General features: G+C 43.0%; 2 protein-coding genes across 2 annotated transcripts in view; one reads left to right on the top strand and one right to left on the bottom strand.

Annotated features, from left to right (window-relative positions):
- Positions 1–19,791, bottom strand: part of LOC139570766 (toll-like receptor 13) — a 47,309-nt gene that overhangs the window by 20,032 nt on the left and 7,486 nt on the right. The window lies entirely within an intron of this gene.
- On the top strand, positions 2,404–7,364 carry LOC139570775 (toll-like receptor 13). Its single transcript, XM_071392930.1, has one exon. It carries the CDS (start codon positions 2,777–2,779, stop codon positions 5,858–5,860), a length of 3,084 nt encoding a protein of 1,027 aa, XP_071249031.1. The 5' UTR covers positions 2,404–2,776; the 3' UTR covers positions 5,861–7,364.

A 19,791-nucleotide genomic window follows, 5' to 3' on the forward strand; every position in this document is an offset into this window, starting at 1 on the left:
CAGAAGGGTATGGGATGCAGGGTGGTATGGGATGCAGGGGGGTATGGGATGTGGGGGGTATGGTATGCAGAAGGGTATGGGATGCAGGGTGGTATGGGATGCAGGGGGGTATGGGATGTGGGGGGTATGGGATGCAGAAGGGTATGGGATGCAGGGTGGTATGGGATGCAGGGGGGTATGGGATGTGGGGGGTATGGTATGCAGAAGGGTATGGGATGCAGGGTGGTATGGGATGCAGGGGGGTATGGGATGTGGGGGGTATGGTATGCAGAAGGGTATGGGATGCAGGGTGGTATGGGATGCAGGGGGGTATGGGATGTGGGGGGTATGGGATGCAGAAGGGTATGGGATGCAGGGTGGTATGGGATGCGGGGGGTATGGGATGTGGGGGGTATGGGATGCAGGGTGGTATGGGATGCAGGGGGGTATGGGATGCAGGGGGGTATGGGATGCAGGGGGGTATGGGATGCAGGGGGGTATGGGATGCAGGGGGGTATGGGATGCAGGGTGGTATGGGATGCAGGGGGGTATGGGATGCAGAAGGGTATGGGATGCAGGGTGGTATGGGATGCAGGGTGGTATGGGATGCAGGGGGGTATGGGATGCAGGGGGGTATGGGATGCAGGGGGGTATGGGATGCAGGGGGGTATGGGATGCAGGGTGGTATGGGATGCAGGGTGGTATGGGATGTGGGGGGTATGGGATGCGAAGGGTATGGGATGCAGGGTGGTATGGGATGCAGGGGGGTATGGGATGCAGGGGGGTATGGGATGCAGGGGGGTATGGGATGCAGGGGGGTATGGGATGCGGGGGGGTATGGGATGCAGGGGGGTATGGGATGCGGGGGGGGTATGGGATCCGGGGGGGTATGGGATGCGGGGGGGTATGGGATGCAGGGGGGTATGGGATGCAGGGGGGTATGGGATGCGGGGGGGTATGGGATGCGGGGGGGTATGGGATGCGGGGGGGTATGGGATGCGGGGGGGTATGGGATGCAGGGGGGTATGGGATGCGGGGGGGTATGGGATGCGGGGGGGTATGGGATGCGGGGGGGTATGGGATACAGGGTGGTATTCTGCCGGCAAAAAATGAAGAAGATCAGGGTACAAACCCAATGTGTGCCAGAACATCTCTCTATGTCAAAGGTCAAGGCCTCCCCAGGTCTTCTGAACAGGTCAATGTAGGAGTAGGTGAAGGTCCCATACAGACAGCAGACAGACCAGTCTATAATCCCACAGGGGTCCCAGGCATTATCAAGCTGACTACGGGCTCCATAGAGAGCAGGGGGGTACACAAACATGACATTGTCACAGGGAAAGCCAGGGGGAAGGAGACTGGATATGTCTGAGGTTCCTGGTTGTGTGGGGTTACGGAGGTGAGGGGGAGGAAGAGAAATCACAAGTCTTCTGCTGTGTTTTCAACCACACAGTGTAGCTCTGTCATACTGTACATTCCTATAGAGTGGAAGAGATAGCTTTTAGTGAGTACAGTAGGAAATATAACCAGAGTGAGATCTCAAAGCATGCAGCCCCAGAGTAATAATGTCATTATAGAGGCATGTCACAGGGCTCTGAGGAGGACTACAGCCCCAGAGTAATAATGTCATTATAGAGGCATGTCACAGGGCTATGAAGAGGACTACAGCCCCAGAGTAATAATGTCATTATAGAGGCATGTCACAGGGCTCTGAAGAGGACTACAGCCCCAGAGTAATAATGTCATTATAGAGGCATGTCACAGGGCTCTGAAGAGGACTACAGCCCCAGAGTAATAATGTCATTATAGAGGCATGTCACAGGGCTCTGAAGAGGACTACAGCCCCAGAGTAATAATGTCATTATAGAGGCATGTCACAGGGCTCTGAAGAGGACTACAGCCCCAGAGTAAAAATGTCATTATAGAGGCATGGGCTCTGAAGAGGACTACAGCCCCAGAGTAATAATGTCATTATAGAGGCATGTCACAGGGCTCTGAAGAGGACTACAGCCCCAGAGTAATAATGTCATTATAGAGGCATGTCACAGGGCTCTGAAGAGGACTACAGCCCCAGAGTAATAATAATAATAATTAATAATGTCAACAGCATAACTACATGAAAGAGTTTACCCACTTCCTCTTTGATATTTATATTTACATGTACAAGATAATTTAATAAAGTACAACTAAAATGAAGTACAGTAGTCTAATTCATATTTCATTACAATCTGCTGATGTTTTAGTGAGACTCAACGGTCTTCTGAAATCTATCACGTCCAAACAGGTCCTTAATGCGAATAGTATTTTTATTGACAGTAAGTTTATTTTCAGGAACTGAAAGAGAGACATGTAAAAACAGGTCAAAATAGACTTTCACAAGCTGTTTAACATACAGTGTGACTGTGCTGTACAAACAGGATGCTGCTCCTCGTATCTACACAGACATCAACTGTGATGGTCAGAGAACACGTTGCAGCTCTGGATTCTTCATTGACTGTGGGACATTTTATAGTTTCTTTACTTTCGGATCCACTCTAACCATTAAATATTTACTTTTGTTACCTTGAGATACAATTCAACTGCAGGGTGAAAGGGCAGAACATTGGAACAACCTAAGGTATGAGCTGCTGTTAGTTACCAAGGAGGAACCCATCTGACAAACAACAAGAAGAAGAGAGACTCCATACTGTTTACAGCGTTCACAAGGATGGTACTGTATCAAACCAACGTTCTACAGATATCCACCAGAACCAAACTATTCTGACAATTATCTCAGTAGATTTGACTGACGTTGTGAGAGATGAGAGCTATGTTTTCCCACCCTGCCGTCCTGTTCCTGTGGATTCAGAGTGCAAGTGGATGGATGCATCCTAAATGCCAGATTTATGACAGTGGTGAAGACTTGGGAGACATTACCACCTGGACCTGCAACTACTTACCTCGTCATGGAGAACATTACACTGCTGCCTGTGAAGATGTCACAACCATCGAGGAGGATCTACTTGGACTTCCCCCTAATATCAATACCCTCTGCATTTCTATGAAACATGGTGAAAATAGATCCATGTCTCTGGGCTTTTTCTCTCAGTTTCAGGATCTGGAGTACCTCTACATTAAGGGCTGTTTTAATCAAATCCTTCCAACTGGGAATAGTCACCTTCCAAATCTGCAGTATTTACATTTGGATGGAATGGGCTCTGGGTGCTGTGATTGTCATATTGGGCCTCATACATTCAGAGTTCTAGTCAAGCTGAGTCATTTAATCATATGGGGTTATAGACTATCAGCAATGGCCCCAGATGTTTTCCATGGCATGACTCAGTTACAAAGATTCATCATTAGTAAACCCTGTGTAGATGATTTGTCAGAGGTACTATGCAGAATAATGAATATAAAGTCACTTATAGAGCTAAATATAGAAGCACCAGAGATACAATCGTTAAACCAATCAAACTGCTCTATCTTAAACACCAACGAAAGCATGAAACCTGTTTTTAACAATCTAGCATTGTCTGAATTATCATTTGGTGAAGTAACACATATAGAGGAAGGTGCACTGGCTTGGCTACAGAACCTCACATGGTTATCTGGGGTTTTCAGCCAGGAAGTCCTACTGCACCTTCCCCTGTCTGGGATTCAGCAAATCCAGTACTTCAGTTGCTCTGGTAGCAATGAAATAGATATTGAAAGTATCTGTAATGTAGTGTTTTTGCTTTCAATCAAGAAAATATATTTATACAATGCCAATACAAGCAGCCTCTCTATGTCCAGTGTTGAACTGTGCGTTGGGCTAGAATATATGTATTTACGTGGACCTGGCTTTTTCCGTTCTACTCCATATTTGGAATGGCATTTTATTTCCAGTCTCAAAAACCTTAACCAATTAAAAATAGACGGCCTGAGAGATAACAGACTTGATATTTGCTCTTTCCAAAAACAACCAATCACATGGTTAACAAAACTGACTTTAGAGTTGAACAAAATACAAATGCTTTTTGAAAAACAATTTATCTGTTTTGTTAACCTGCAGTATTTGGATTTAGCAGATAATTCAATTTCAAACATTGACGACTTTGCTTTCCTGGGGTTGACAAATCTGGAATCCTTAGACATTTCAAGAAATAAGATTACACAGATAAATACAAACACATTTTTTGGTATACAACTGACAAAACTGACTTTAAGGTTGAACAAACTACACATGCTTTTTGCTAAACAATTTAGCTGTCTTGTTGAGCTGCAGTATCTGGATTTAACACAGAATTTAATTTCGAACATTGAAGACTTTGCTTTCCTTGGATTGACAAATCTGGAGTCCTTAGACATTACAAGAAATAAGATAACACAGATAAATGCAAACACATTTTTTGGTTTACATAGTTTGACATGTTTAGACCTCAGGAACAATCCACTTATTCACAACATTGAAGCAATGTCTTTCACACACCTCACGTCTCTAAGACAAGTGTTTCTCGGGCAAGTGCACAACCCACTAACAGAACCTGTGATCAAGCTGAATCTGACACTTATATTTGGTGCCATTCTGAGTCAGCTGACTCATCTGTACATTAGTTCAGCTATGAGGCCAATGCAGTTGGTTATCGGCAGTAGCATCACATCTAAACAGAACCTGAGTCTCCAGCTCAAAGGCCATACGGTGTCATTTGAGGACTGTGACAGACCTTTCTTTCAGTCTGTAACCGATCTTCATGCTGATGCTGAAGAATTCCTTTGTGGATCTGAATTCATGGGAAAGTACTTCACGTCTGTGGAGACATTTGACTACAGATCTAAGCTTTCAGCTAAAAGGGTTGATTTAACATCAATTAATCAGCTGATTCACCTGAGGAGACTGACTCTACGACAGGTGGATCTTTTAACACAGCGTTCTGCCGACATCATTTTTCACAACTTGACCAAACTGGAGGTTCTGGAAATGTACCACTGCAGGATTTTTTCTTTGGAGGGGAGTTTAACTAAAGACTTTAAATCTTTGAAAACATTGTATTTGCATATAGAGAACATTTATAATGTATTCTACAGCTTTACTGAACCTCTCTCTAGTCTTAAGTATTTGATACTTCCTCAGTTCCAGATTTTTTGCAGTTGTGACAATGCTTGGCTCATTACATGGGCCAAAGGGTACAGCCAGGTTGAGGTAATCATGCTTACTCCGTATACACATCCCGTTATGTATGCTTTGGAGGACTTGATATGCTTGTTGGACAATGGAATAGACACACCTAATTTTGTCAGGTACACAGAAGCCAACTGCACTACAGAGGTTGGCTTTGTGCTCTTTGCTGCGACTGGCCTGGGAGTCCTGTTCTTCATGCTGGTGGTGTTGGTCCATAACCTGGCCGGTCCCTACCTCCTCCCCCTCTACCACATCACCCTTGGCTGGCTGTCGGAGGCCATGCGATCCAACACCAGGGGGCGCTACCACTACGATGCGTTTGTCTCCTATAGCGGGAAGGACGAGCGCTGGGTGGTGGAGGAGCTGCTACCCAACCTGGAGCAGAGGGGTCCTCCTTTCCTGCGCCTCTGTCTGCACAGCAGGGACTTCCAGCTGGGGAAGGGCATTGTGGAGAACATCACAGACAGCCTTTACCGGAGCCGACACACCCTCTGCCTAGTCAGCCGCCACTACCTGCGCAGTAACTGGTGCTCCCTGGAGATGAAGCTGGCCACCTCCAGGCTGCAGGTGGAGCAAAGGGACATCCTCCTCCTGGTCTTCCTGGAGAAGATCCCCCCTCGCCAGCTGTCTGCCCACCACAGGCTGGCTCGCCTGGTGAAGACCAGGACCTATCTGGACTGGCCCCAGGACCCCCATCAGCACCAGGCTTTCTGGGACAGACTGTGGGCTAAACTGTCTGCAGCGTGAGATCAGAGGTTGATGTAGGACCTTGTGGACCGAAATGTGACATCAGAGGTTGATGTAGGACCATGTGGACTGAAATGTGACGTCAGAGGATGATGTAGGACCTTGTGGACCGAAATGTGACATCAGAGGTTGATGTAGGACCTTGTAGACTGAATTATGACATCAGAGGTTGATATAGGACCTTGTGGACTGAAGCTTGAGATCAGGGGTTGATGTAGGACCATGTGGACTGAAATGTGACTTCAGAGGTTGATGTAGGACCCTGTGGACTTAAATGCGACGTCAGAGGTTGATGTAGGACCTTATGGACTGAAGTTTGAGATCAGAGGTTGATGTAGAACCTTATGGACTGAAGCTTGAGATCAGAGGTTGATGTAGGACCCTGCGGACTGAAGCTTGAGATCAGGGGTTGATGTAGGACCATGTGGGCTGAAATGTGACGTCAGAGGTTGATGTAGGACCATGTGGACTGAAGCTTGAGATCAGGGGTTGATGTAGGACCATGTGGGCTGAAATGTGACGTCAGAGGTTGATGTAGGACCATGTGGACTGAAGCTTGAGATCAGAGGTTGATGTAGAACCTTATGGACTGAAGCTTGAGATCAGGGGTTGATGTAGGACCATGTGGACTGATTTATGACCTCAGAAGTTGATGTAGAACCTTGTGGACTGAAATGTGACATCAGAGGTTGATGTAGAACCTTCTAGACTGAAATATGACATGAGAGGTTGATGTAGAACCTTGTGCTAATGGAGATGTAATGTTGACACATATGTTGAGGTATTGAATTTGTTGTTAAAAGTCCTCCGTACAAAATGTCTTCCAGAAATTGAGATGTGTTTAGACAATTCTGATGAAGTCATTTTAAATGCTCTGTACTTTTTCTGATTAATCTTCAACTACTTATATGTATATGTATTCCTATTCAAATTATATAGAAATAATCATATTTAAATTACTTAAAAATAACCCTTTTTAAATTTAATAAAATAATCATATTTAAATTACGTAGAGAAAATGTAATAAATTTTTTTACTTCAACGAATTGTATGATACCCTTTTTGTACTTTTTTATCACCTAATCACTAACACATATCTTTGCTTGTATATTTCTTGCTAAGAGTAACTGAAAAAGGGTGTGAACGACAATACATGAATGACCAATGACCATGAAGTAGTTATCAATGACAATATGTGAATGACCACAAAGCAGTTATTTTTATTTCAATATTGATCAAAGACCTTTGTACAGAAATGTTGTTTTCAGTTGTTTAACTAAATGTAGACGCTTGTGGTTTAACTAAATGTGTTACTAGTTGTTGAACTAAATGTAGTTGTTAGTTGTTTATCTAAATAAAGTTGCTAGTTGTTTAACTAAATGTGTTGCTAGTTGTTTAACTAAAAGTAGATGCTAGTTGTTTATCTAAATTTAATTTTTAGTTGTTTAACTAAATAAAGTTACTAGTTGTTTAACTAAATGTGTTGCTAGTTGTTTAACTAAATAAAGTTGCTAGTTGTTTAACTAAATGTGTTGCTAGTTGTTTAACTAAATGTAGTTGCTCATTGTATAACTAAATGTGATGTTAGTTGTTTAACTAAATTGATTGATTGATTGAGTTTACATAGAACAAAAAGCAGCAAGACAAAATTCATAAAAGCAACGAAGTGTTTCCACACCTCCCAAGCTACAGACAACAGACAACATGGAAAGCGGCAATACACAGCTAGGGATTATGTTCACAAATCTGATTGACCTTTAGCCATGTCTTCATGCATTTTGTGAAAGTGTGATATGTGGTGCAGTTATGTGTGTCTGATGGTAGTGTATTCCAGACATGGGAAGCTCTCACAGAGAAAGCGGATTTACTAAAGGAGCTTTTCCTTAGGGGAACTATACAGTCACCTCTCATGGCGGACCTTGTGGATCTGCTGCCATGGGTTTGGGTTTTCTGTTTAACAAAAATACTAAGTGGCGGGGGAGGAGCCAGGCCATTTAGGATCTTGAATACAAGACACGCGTCGGTGTATTGCACAAGATTTCCCCAACTCAGGAGCTCATGCTTTCTGAGGATGATGTGTGATGGCTATTGGGCTTCCTATCAAGCACTCTGAGAGCCTGTTTGTAGACAGACTGAATAGGTTTTAATGTTGTACAGCAAGCTTGGGCCCAACTAGTCAAGCAGTATGTTAAGTGGGGGAGTATCATAGATTTGAAGTACAGTTTTGCTACCTCTGTAGTCAAACAATTTTGTATAAATTGGAAATTAGCTAGGTTGAATTTGGTTATCTGAATTACCTTTTTCACATGCTTTTTAAAAGAGAGGTTGGAATCAAGTATGATGCCAAGGTACTTAATAAAATCAGATACCACCTGGAGCTTCTCCCCTGACACATAGACATCTGGCTCAGTAGCATCTGTTGCCCTCTTTGTGAATAACATGCAAACTGTTTTTTTCACATTGAGATGCAAACACGAGTCACTGAGCCACTTTGTAACCTGAACCATTACAGTAGTGAGTCACTGAGCCACTTTGTAACCTGGACCATTACAGTAGTGAGTTCTTGTGCAGCTTGTTGTTTGCTCTTTGCATGCACATATATCACTGTATCATCTGCATACATTTGAACTTCAGACCCAGTACAGACAGAAGGCAGATCATTAATGTACAGGCTGAACAGGAGGGGCCCCAGTATTGACCCATGGGGCACGCCCACATCATAGCTAAGAGTGGGCGACAGCTCATTGCTCACTCTGACACATTGAGTTCTGCCTTCACGGTATGATTTCATCCATCTCAAGGCATCGGGGGAAAAGTTGAACTTGGACAGTTTTGTGATGAGAATCTCATGGTTAACTGTCACGTTCCTGACCTTATTTCCTTTGTTTTGTCTTTGTTTAGTTGGTCAGGACGTGAGCTGGGTGGGCATTCTATGTTATGTGTTTCTATGTTTGGTTCATTGTTATTAGCCTGATATGGTTCTCAATCAGGGGCAGGTGTTTTACGTTTCCTCTGATTGAGAACCATATTAAGGTAGGCTGTTCTCACTGTTTGTTTGTGGGTGATTGTTCCTGTGTCAGTGTTTGTGCCACACGGGACTGTTTTCGTTCGTTCGTTCGTTCGTTCTTTCCTGTTTGTGCGTTCTTGTTTTATGTTCTCAAGTACAGGTCTGTTCACGTCGTTTTTTTTTTTTTAGTTTATCAAGTGTTTTTTCGTGTTCGTCTTTCTTTGTCAAATAAACAAGTATGTATTCAAACCCCGCTGCGTTTTGGTCCGATCCATGCTCCTCTTCAGACGAGGAGAAAGACGAGCGTTACAGAATCACCCACCAACCAAGGACCAAGCAGCGGGGTAACAGGCAGCGGCAGCAGGAGCAGAGTCTGGATTACACTACGTGGGAGGAGATCGACAGGTGGGCGATCGACCCAAGGAGAATGCCGGAGCCCACCTGGGATTCTCTGGAGCAGTGTGAGGAGGGATACCGGCGAATGGAGGCAGCACAACGACGCGGTAGGAAGCCTGTGAGTCAGCCCCAAAAAATTATTGGGGCGGGGGCTACAAGGGAGTGTGGCGAAGTCAGGTAGGAGACCTGCGCCAACTCCCCGAGCTTACCGTGGAGAGCGAAAGTACGGGCAGACACCGTGTTATGCGGTAAAGCGCACGGTGTCTCCTGTACGTGTGCTTAGCCCGGTGCGGGTTATTCCACCTCCCCGCACTGGCCGGGCTAGATTGAGCATTGAGCCAGGTGCCATGAAGCCGGCTCAACGCGTCTGGTCTCCAATGCGTCTCCTCGGGCCGGCATACATGGCACCAGCCTTACGCATGGTGTCCCCGGTTCGCCAACACAGCCCAGTGCGGGTTATTCCACCTCCCCGCACTGGTCGGGCTACGGGGAGCATTCAACCAGGTAAGGTTGGGCAGGCTCGGTGCTCAAGGGAGCCAGTACGCCTGCACGGTCCGGTATATCCGGCGCCACCTCCCTGCCCCAGCCCAGTACCACCAGTGCCAACACCACGCACCAGGCTTCCTGTGCGTCTCCAGAGCCCTGTTCCTCCTCCACGCACTCTCCCTGTGGTGCGTGTCTCCAGCCCAGTACCTCCAATTCCGGCACCACGCACCAAGCTTCCTGTGCCTGTCCAGAGCCCTGTGCGCCCTGTTGCTGCTCCCCGCACTAGCCTTAAGGTGCGTGTCCTTAGCCCGGTACCACCAGTTCCGGCACCACGCACCAGGCCTACTGTGCGCCTCGGCCGGCCAGAGTCTGCCGTCTGCCCAGTTCCGCCTGCACTGCCCGTCTGCCCAGTGCCGCCTGCACTGCCCGTCTGCCCAGTGCCGCCTGCACTGCCCGTCTGCCCAGAGCCGCCTGCACTGCCCGTCTGCCCGGTGCCGTCTGCGCTATCCGTCTGCCCAGCGCCGTCTGAACTGCCCGTCTGTCCTGAGCCTTCAAAGCCGCCCGTCTGTCCTGAGCCTTCAAAGCCGCCCGTCTGTCCTGAGCCTTCAAAGCCGCCCGTCTGTCCTGAGCCTTCAGAGCCGTCCGTCAGTCAGGAGCCGCTAGAGCCGTCCGTCAGTCAAGAGCCGCTAGAGCCGTCCGCCAGTCAGGAGCCGCTAGAGCCACCCACCAGACAGGAGCAGCCAGAGCCGCCCGCCAGAAAGGAGCAGCCAGAGCCGCCCGCCAGACAGGAGCAGCCAGAGCCGCCCGCCAGACAGGAGCAGCCAGAGCCGCCCGCCAGACAGGGGCAGCCAGAGCCGCCCGCCAGACAGGGGCAGCCAGAGCCGCCCGCCAGACAGGAGCAGCCAGAGCCGCCCGCCAGACAGGAGCAGCCAGAGCCGCCCGCCAGCCATGACCTGCCAGTGCCGTCAGCCAGCCATGACCTGCCAGTTCCGTCAGCCAGCCATGACCTGCCAGTTCCGTCAGCCAGCCATGACCTGCCAGTGCCGTCAGCCAGCCATGACCTGCCAGTGCCGTCAGCCAGCCATGACCTGCCAGTGCCGTCAGCCAGCCATGACCTGCCAGAGCCGTCACTCAGTCCGGAGCTGCCCCTCAGTCCGGAGCTGCCCCTCAGTCCGGTGCTGCCCCTCAGTCCGGTGCTGCCCCTCAGTCCGGTGTTGCCCCTTAGTCCGGTGCTGCCCCTTAATCCAGTGGGGTTAATATGGTGGGTAGCCATTAGGAGGAGGCCACGGAAGTGGGGATTAACTATGGTGGGGTGGGGACCACGTCCAGAGCCAAAGCCGCCACCGTGGACAGATGCCCACCCAAACCCTCCCCTATAGATTCAGGTTTTGCGGCCGGAGGCCTCACCTTGGGGGGGAGGGGGGTACTGTCACGTTCCTGACCTTATTTCGTTTGTTTTGTCTTTGTTTAGTTGGTCAGGACGTGAGCTGGGTGGGCATTCTATGTTATGTGTTTCTATGTTGGATTCATTGTTATTAGCCTGATATGGTTCTCAATCAGGGGCAGGTGTTTTACGTTTCCTCTGATTGAGAACCATATTAAGGTAGGCTGTTCTCACTGTTTGTTTGTGGGTGATTGTTCCTGTGTCAGTGTTTGTGCCACACGGGACTGTTTTCGTTTGTTTGTTCGTGTGTTCTTTCCTGTTCGTGCGTTCTTGTTTTATGTTCACAAGTACAGGTCTGTTCACGTCGTTTATTTGTTTTGTAGTTTATCAAGTGTTTTTTCGTGTTCGTCTTTCTTTGTCAAATAAACAAGTATGTATTCAAACCCCGCTGCGTTTTGGTTGGATCCATGCTCCTCTTCAGACGAGGAGAAAGACGAGCGTTACAGTTAACAGTATCAAAAGCCTTTCTTAGGTCCAGAAACACAGCCCCAACAACTTCCCCTTTGTCCATCTTGGACTTCACATTTTCCAGAAGAAAGCAGTGGGCCGTTTCTGTGGAGTGTTTCGCTCTGAAGCCAAACTGCATGGAGTGTAATGTGAAGGGGCTGTCGTTGAGGTGGGCAATCAGTTGTTCTGCTACACACTTTTCAACAACCTTTGACACCACAGGTAGTATACTAATGGGCCTGTAGTTACTCACGTCAGCAGGGTCGCCTGATTTAAAGATGGCCGTTATTATGGCCGACGTCCATACTCTTGGAAACACCCCGAGACCAACAGTGACCTTAGTCATGGGGCCAATGAGTGACTCTTTGTAGTTTTTAAGAAAGGTAGAGTCCAGCCCAAACACATCTTTGGCTTTAGAGTTCTTTAGTGAGCTAATCACCTTGTTCACCTTTGACTCAGAAACGTAGTTGTTTAACTAAATGTGTTACTAGTTGTTTAACAACATGTAGTTGCTAGTTGTTTATCTACATGTGTTGCTAGGTGTTTAACTAAATGTGTTGCTAGTTGTTTATCTAAATGTGTTGCTAGGTGTTTAACAACATGTGTTGCTAGTTGTTTAACTAAATGTGTTGCTAGTTGTTTAACTAAATGTGTTGCTAGTTGTTTAACTAAATGTAGTTGCTAGTTGTTTATCTACATGTGTTGCTAGGTGTTTAACTAAATGTGTTGCTAGTTGTTTAACTAAATGTGTTGCTAGTTGTTTAACAACATGTGTTGCTAGGTCTTTATCTAAATGTGTTGCTAGGTGTTTAACAACATGTGTTGCTAGGTGTTTAACTAAATGTGTTGCTAGTTGTTTAACTAAATGTAGTTGCTAGTTGTTTATCTACATGTGTTGCTAGTTGTTTAACTAAATGTGTTGCTAGTTGTTTAACTAAATGTGTTGCTAGTTGTTTAACAACATGTGTTGCTAGGTCTTTATCTAAATGTGTTGCTAGTTGTTTAACTAAATGTGTTGCTAGTTGTTTAACTAAATGTGTTGCTAGGTGTTTATCTAAATATGTTGCTAGTTGTTTATCTAAATATGTTGCTAGTTGTTTATCTACATGTGTTGCTAGTTGTTTAACAAAATATGTTGCTAGTTGTTTAACTAAATGTGTTGCTAGGTGTTTATCTAAATGTGTTGCTAGTTGTTTAACAAAATGTGTTGCTAGTTGTTTATCTACATGTGTTGCTAGGTGTTTAACTAAATGTGTTGCTAGGTGTTTAACTAAATGTGTTGCTAGTTGTTTAACAACATGTGTTGCTAGGTGTTTAACTCAATGTGTTGCTAGGTGTTTATCTAAATGTGTTGCTTGTTGTTTAACAAAATGTGTTGCTAGTTGTTTAATTAAATGTGTTACTAGTTGTTTAACAACATGTAGTTGCTAGTTGTTTATCTACATGTGTTGCTAGTTGTTTATCTAAATGTGTTGCTAGGTGTTTAACAAAATGTGTTGCTAGTTGTTTAACTAAATGTGTTGCTAGGTGTTTAACTAAATGTGTTGCTAGGTGTTTAACTAAATGTGTTGCTAGGTGTTTAACTAAATGTGTTGCTAGTTGTTTATCTACATGTGTTGCTAGGTGTTTAACTAAATGTAGTTGCTAGTTGTTTAACTAAATCTAGTTGCTCATTGTAAACTAAATGTATAACTAACTCAACTAAGAGGGGAACAGATTGCTTTTAGTGAGTACAGTAGGATATCTAACCAGAGTAGAACAGATTGGTTTTAGTGAGTACAGTAGGATATGTAACCAGAGTGGGATCTCAAAGCATGCAGCCCCAGAGTAATAATGTCATTATAGAGGCATGTCACAGGGCTATGAAGAGGACTACAGCCCCAGAGTAATAATGTCATTATAGAGGCATGTCACAGGGCTATGAAGAGGACTACAGCCCCAGAGTAATAATGTCATTATTTAGGCATGTCACAGGGCTATGAAGAGGACTACAGCCCGAGAGTAATAATGTCATTATAGAGGCATGTCACAGGGCTATGAAGAGGACTACAGCCCCAGAGTAATAATGTCATTATAGAGGCATGTCACAGGGCTATGAAGAGGACTACAGCCCCAGAGTAATAATGTCATTATTTAGGCATGTCACAGGGCTATGAAGAGGACTACAGCCCCAGAGTAATAATGTCATTATAGAGGCATGTCACAGGGCTATGAAGAGGACTACAGCCCGAGAGTAATAATGTCATTATAGAGGCATGTCACAGGGCTCTGAAGAGGACTACAGCCCCAGAGTAATAATGTCATTATTTAGGCATGTCACAGGGCTATGAAGAGGACTACAGACCCAGAGTAATAATGTCATTATAGAGGCATGGGCTCTGAAGAGGACTACAGCCCCAGAGTGATAATGTCATTATAGAGGCATGTGCTCTGAAGAGGACTACAGCCCCAGAGTAATAATGTCATTATAGAGGTATGGGCTCTGAAGAGGACTACAGCCCCAGAGTAATAATGTCATTATAGAGGCATGTCACAGGGCTTTGAAGAGGACTACAGCCCCAGAGTAATAATGTCATTATTTAGGCTTGTCACAGGGCTATGAAGAGGACTACAGCCCCAGAAAAATAATGATCATAATAATAACAATAACAATAATAATAATAATAATAGTGTCAACAGCACAACTTCATTAAAGAAGTTACCCACTTCCTCTTTGGATATTTATTTGTACTACAGAATTCAATAAATTAAAACAGAAATGAAGTACTGTACTCCAACTGATATTTCATTACAATCTGCAGACATTTTAATGAGACTCATGTGTCTTCTGTAATCTATCACGTCCAAACAGGTCCTTCATGTAAACTGTATTTTTTATTGACAGTAAGTTTATTTTCAGGAACTGAAAGAGAGACATGTAAAAACAGGTCAAAATAGACTTTCACAAGATGTTTAACTCTTGCAACTATAGGGGGTGCTGTTCCGCATTAGCATATTTGGGTCTCCAAATTAAACTGCCTCGTGCTAAATTCTTGATCGTACAATATGCATATTATTGTTATTATTGGATAGAAAACACTTTCTAGTTTCTATAGAAGTTGGAATTTTGTCTCTGAGTGGTACAGAACAATATCTACAGCACTTTTCATGACAGGGGTCAGATTTCAGAAATTTTTACCCCTGATCTGGAGTCTGTTTTTAAGGCGACAGTGAATGCTATGAAGAAACCGACACTGCCTACGTCTTCCTCTGGGTGTCTGTACATCATCACGTTTTGAATGGAATCGATTGCACAATCACAGCCATTATAAAACCACAAAATGTATAGGGACCTCCCTTTCTCGTCGCGCGCCTGAAGCGTGAAGGACATCGGACTTGCCTCATTCCAAATCGTTGTCTAACCAGCAATATTTCTCCGGTCATGTTTTCAGTCGTTATAGTTGTTAAAAACATCATAATGTAGTTAATTTGAACCGTTTTATAGCAATTTATATCCGTTTAGTGCGATTCTGAGGAATTTATTTGTCGTGCACTTTTTAGCTTTGGAAACGTTTCGGGGTGTCGGTCGTTGGTGGTGGACATTTCGAAGGACAGAGGACATCTATCGACCAAAAGACGTTTATAACATAGAAAGGATACATTGCCCAAGAATCTGATGGAAGAACAGCTCAAAGTAAGCAATATTTAATATGATAAATCGTTGTTCTGTCGAAATATTTTAAACGCATATTTCGCCATTTTGTTTGGTATAGCTTCACTTGGCGAACCCTGTATTGAAAAGTAAGGATAATTTTAAAAATGTAAATCAGCGGTTGCATTAAGAACTAATTTGTCTTTCGATTCCTGTCAACCCTGTATTTTTTAGTCAAGTATATGATTAGCTTTCGATTAAACTAGATCACTCTGAAAGCTGACGTTCCTCATTTTGAGGCTTGAGTTGTGACTATTTCCATTGTATAACCACGGTTTTGTATGGCTAAATATGCACCTTTTCGAACAAACTGTATATGTATGTTGTAAAATGATGTTACAGGAGTGTCATCGGAAGAATTCTGAGAAGGTTAGTGAAAAAATTAATATATTTTGGCGGTGATTACGTTATAGCGCTCTTTGGCTGGAATCGATGCTCTGGTAACGTTTTCACATGTGGTATGCTAACTTATCGATTTATTGTGTTTTCGCTGTAAAACGCTTAGAAAATCTGAAATATTGTCTGGAATCACAAGATCTGGGTCTTTCCATTGCTATGCTTTGTCTATTCTTATGAAATGTTTTATTAAGAGTAAATTGGTCATACACGTTGCTCTCTATAGTAATTCTAGTCGTCTTGTGATGGTCGGTGCAATTGTAAACTGTGATTTCTACCTGAAATATGCACTTTTTTCTAACAAAAACTATCCTATACCATGAATATGTTATCAGACTGTCATCTGAAGAGGTTTTTTCTTGGTTAGTGGCTATCAATATCTTAGTTGAGCCGAATTGGTGATAGCACCTGAAGGAGTAAGAAACTGATGGAGTTAGAATAGTGGTGTATTTTGCTAACGTGTTTAGCTAATAGATTTACATATTTTGTCTTCCCTGTAAAACATTTTAAAAATCTGAAATGGTGGCTTTATTCACAAGATCTGTATCTTTCATCTGGTGTCTTGGACTTGTGATTTAATGATATTTAGATGCTACTATCTACTTGTGAAGCTATGCTAGCTATGCTAATCAGTGTGTGGGGGGGTGGGGGGTGCTCCCGGACCCGGGGTAGAGGCTCGTTAGAGGTTAATAACATACAGTGTTACTGTGCTGTACAAACAGGATGCTGCTCCTCGTATCTACACAGACATCAACTGTGGCGGTCAGAGAACACGTTGCAACTCTGCAATCATTCCTTCATTGAATGTGGGACATTATATTGTTTCTTTACTTTCGGAACCACTCTAACAATGAAATATTTACTTCTGTTACCTTGAGATACAATTCAACTGCAGGGTGAAAGGGCAGAACATTGGAACAACCAAAAGGTATGAGCTGCTGTTAGTTACCAAGGAGGAACCCATCTGACAAACAAGAAGAAGAAGAGAGACTCCATACTGTTTACAGCGTTCACAAGGATGTTACTGTATCAAACCAACGTTCTACAGATATCCACCAGAACCAAACTATTCTGATTATTATCTCAGTAGATTTGACTGACGTTGTGAGAGATGAGAGCTATGTTTTCCCACCCTGCCGTCCTGTTCCTGTGGATTCAGAGTGCTAGTGGATGGATGCATCCTAAATGCCAGATTTATGACAGTGGTGAAGACTTGGGAGACATTTTCCTCTGGACCTGCACCTACCTACCTCATCATGCAGAACATTACACTGCTGCCTGTGAAGATGTCACAGCCATCGAGGAGGATCTACTTGGACTTCCCCCTAATATCAATACCCTCTGCATATCTATGAAACATGGTGAAAATAGATCCATGTCTCTGGGCTTTTTCTCAGTTTTAGGATCCTTATCTGACCTAATCGAGCCGGTCTGTCACATATGTTGAGGTGTTGAACTTGTTGTACAAAATGTCTACCAGTATTTGAGATTTGTTTAGACAATTCTGATGAAGTCCTTTTAAATGCTCTATCTGGATTGTATTTTTTCTGATTAATCTGAAATTACTTAGAAATAATCTTATTTAAAATACTTAGAAATAATTATATTTAAATGACTTAAAAATGAGCCTAAACATTTTTTTACTTCCCAAAATGTTATCAGATCCTTTTTGTATTTTTCAACACCTAATCACTAACACATATCTTTGCTTGTATGTGTGTTGCTAAGAGGATTTGAAATAGAATGTGATTTTGCAAATTTCATTTTTTTTTCAAATAAAACTACTGTATGCTGCTGTGAAAGACAATCCATAAACAACCAATGACCATGAAGCAGTTATTAATGACAATACATTAATGACCAATGAACACGAAGCAGTTATTAATGACAATACATGAATGACCAATGACCATGAAGCAGTTATTAATGACAATACATTAATGACCAATGACCATGAAGCAGTTATTAATGACAATACATTAATGACCAATGACCATGAAGCAGTTATTAATGACAATCCATTAATGACCAATGACCATGAAGCAGTTATTAATGATAATACATTAATGACCAATGACCATGAAGCAGTTATTAATGACCATACATGAATGACCAATGACCATGAAGCAGTTATTAATGACAATACATGAATGACCAATGACCATGAAGCAGTTATTAATGACAATACATTAATGACCAATGACCATGAAGCAGTTATTAATGACAATCCATTAATGACCAATGACCATGAAGCAGTTATTAATGACAATACATTAATGACCAATGACCATGAAGCAGTTATTAATGACAATACATGAATGACCACGAAGCAGTTATTTTTATTTCAACATTGATCAAAGTGTTTTGTACACAAATGTAGTTGCTAGTTGTTTAGCTAAATGTAGTTGCTAGTTGTTTATCTAAATCTAGTTGCTAGTTGTATAACTAAATGTGTTGTTTTTGTTTAAAACCTTTTCTCAGTAGGGGGGCGCTGTTTTCACTTTGTAAAAATTCGTTCCCAAATTAAACTGCCTCGTACTCAATTCTCGCTCGTACAATATGCATATTATTATTACTATTGGATAGAAAACACTCTCTAGTTTCTAAAACCGTTTGAATTATATCTGTGAGTAAAACAGAACTCAAGTTGCAGCAAACTTCCTGTCAGGAAGTGAGAAATCTGAAATCGGGCACTCTGTTCCAGGGTCAGTTTATTAATTTGCAAGTAATCTATGGGTCGACATGCACTGCATACGATTTCCTCTAGATGTCAGTAAGCAGTGAGAATTGGAATGGGGTTGCTAGGTAGATCTGAGGCAGTATAAAGGCTCTTGGAACGGGGGGTGCACTCTTTTCAACGTTCGTCATGGCGCAAAGCAGACCTCAGGATGGCATTCTGAAAAGCTCTCGTTATAGGCCTTAGATATATCCGGCTCTGATTTTATTCGATATAGGTGTTAAAAACATCATAATGTAGTTATTTTAAACCGAGTTATATCAGTTTATATCAGTATATTGCGATTTTCTGAATTTTCTTTGTGCTGCGTTATGAAGAGTTGGACACGTCTGGGCCACATAGCTAATGTTTGCTGCTAATTCCTAAGTTGAAGACGACAATCTACAACCGAGCAACGATGATTCTGGACAAAGGACAACTTGCACAAGATTCTGATGGAAGCTCATCAAATAGTAAGAACTATTTATGATGTTAATTCGTTGTTCTGTTGAAAAATGTGAAACTATTATTCCGCCATTAATTTCGGTGCGGTCTCGCTTTAACGCACGCTGTATGTCGTAGTAACGTTAATTTTAAAAATCTAACACAGCGGTTGCATTAAGAACTAATGTATCTTTCATTTGCTGTCCAACCTGTATTTTTTTGTCAAGTTTATGATTAGTTATTGATTAGATTAGGTGCCTCTCCCAAGATTTCTCCCGACATTTTGTTTGTTGTTTGGCTACTATTCATATTGTATAACCACGATTTGTGCCGCTAAATATGCACATTTTCGAACAAACCATATTTGTATTGTGTAATTTGATGTTATAGGACTGTCATCTGAAGAAGTTTGAGAAGGTTAGTGAAAAAATGTATATCTTTTGCTGGTTTATTCGTTATCCCTACTGTTGGCTTGAATCAATGCTGTTGTGTGGTTGGCTATTGTAGTAAGCTAATATAATGCTATATTGTGTTTTCGCTGTAAAACACTTACAAAATCTGAAATATTGGCTGGATTCACAAGATCTTTGTCTTTCATTTGCTGTACACTGTGTATTTTTCATAAATGTTTTATGATGAGTATTTAGGTAATTCACGTTGCTCTCTGTAGTTATTCTAGTTGCTTTGGTGAGAGTTGTGATGGTGGCTGCAATGTAAAACTATGATTTATACCTGAAATATGCACATTTTTCGAACAAAACATATGCTATACAATAAATATGTTATCAGACTGTCATCTGATGAAGTTGTTTCTTGGTTAGTGACTATTTATATCTTTATTTGGTCGAATTTGTGATAGCTACCTATGCAGTAAAAAAATGGTGGGAAAAAAAAGTTGTGTCTT

This window comes from Salvelinus alpinus, chromosome 1 (genome assembly GCF_045679555.1).
Source record: "Salvelinus alpinus chromosome 1, SLU_Salpinus.1, whole genome shotgun sequence".
NCBI classification, from domain to species: domain Eukaryota; kingdom Metazoa; phylum Chordata; class Actinopteri; order Salmoniformes; family Salmonidae; genus Salvelinus; species Salvelinus alpinus.

Excerpts from the sequence above, each read along its gene's own strand:
- LOC139570775 (XM_071392930.1), top strand. The coding sequence starts at position 2,777 with ATGAGAGCTATGTTTTCCCACCCTGCCGTCCTGTTCCTGTGGATTCAG.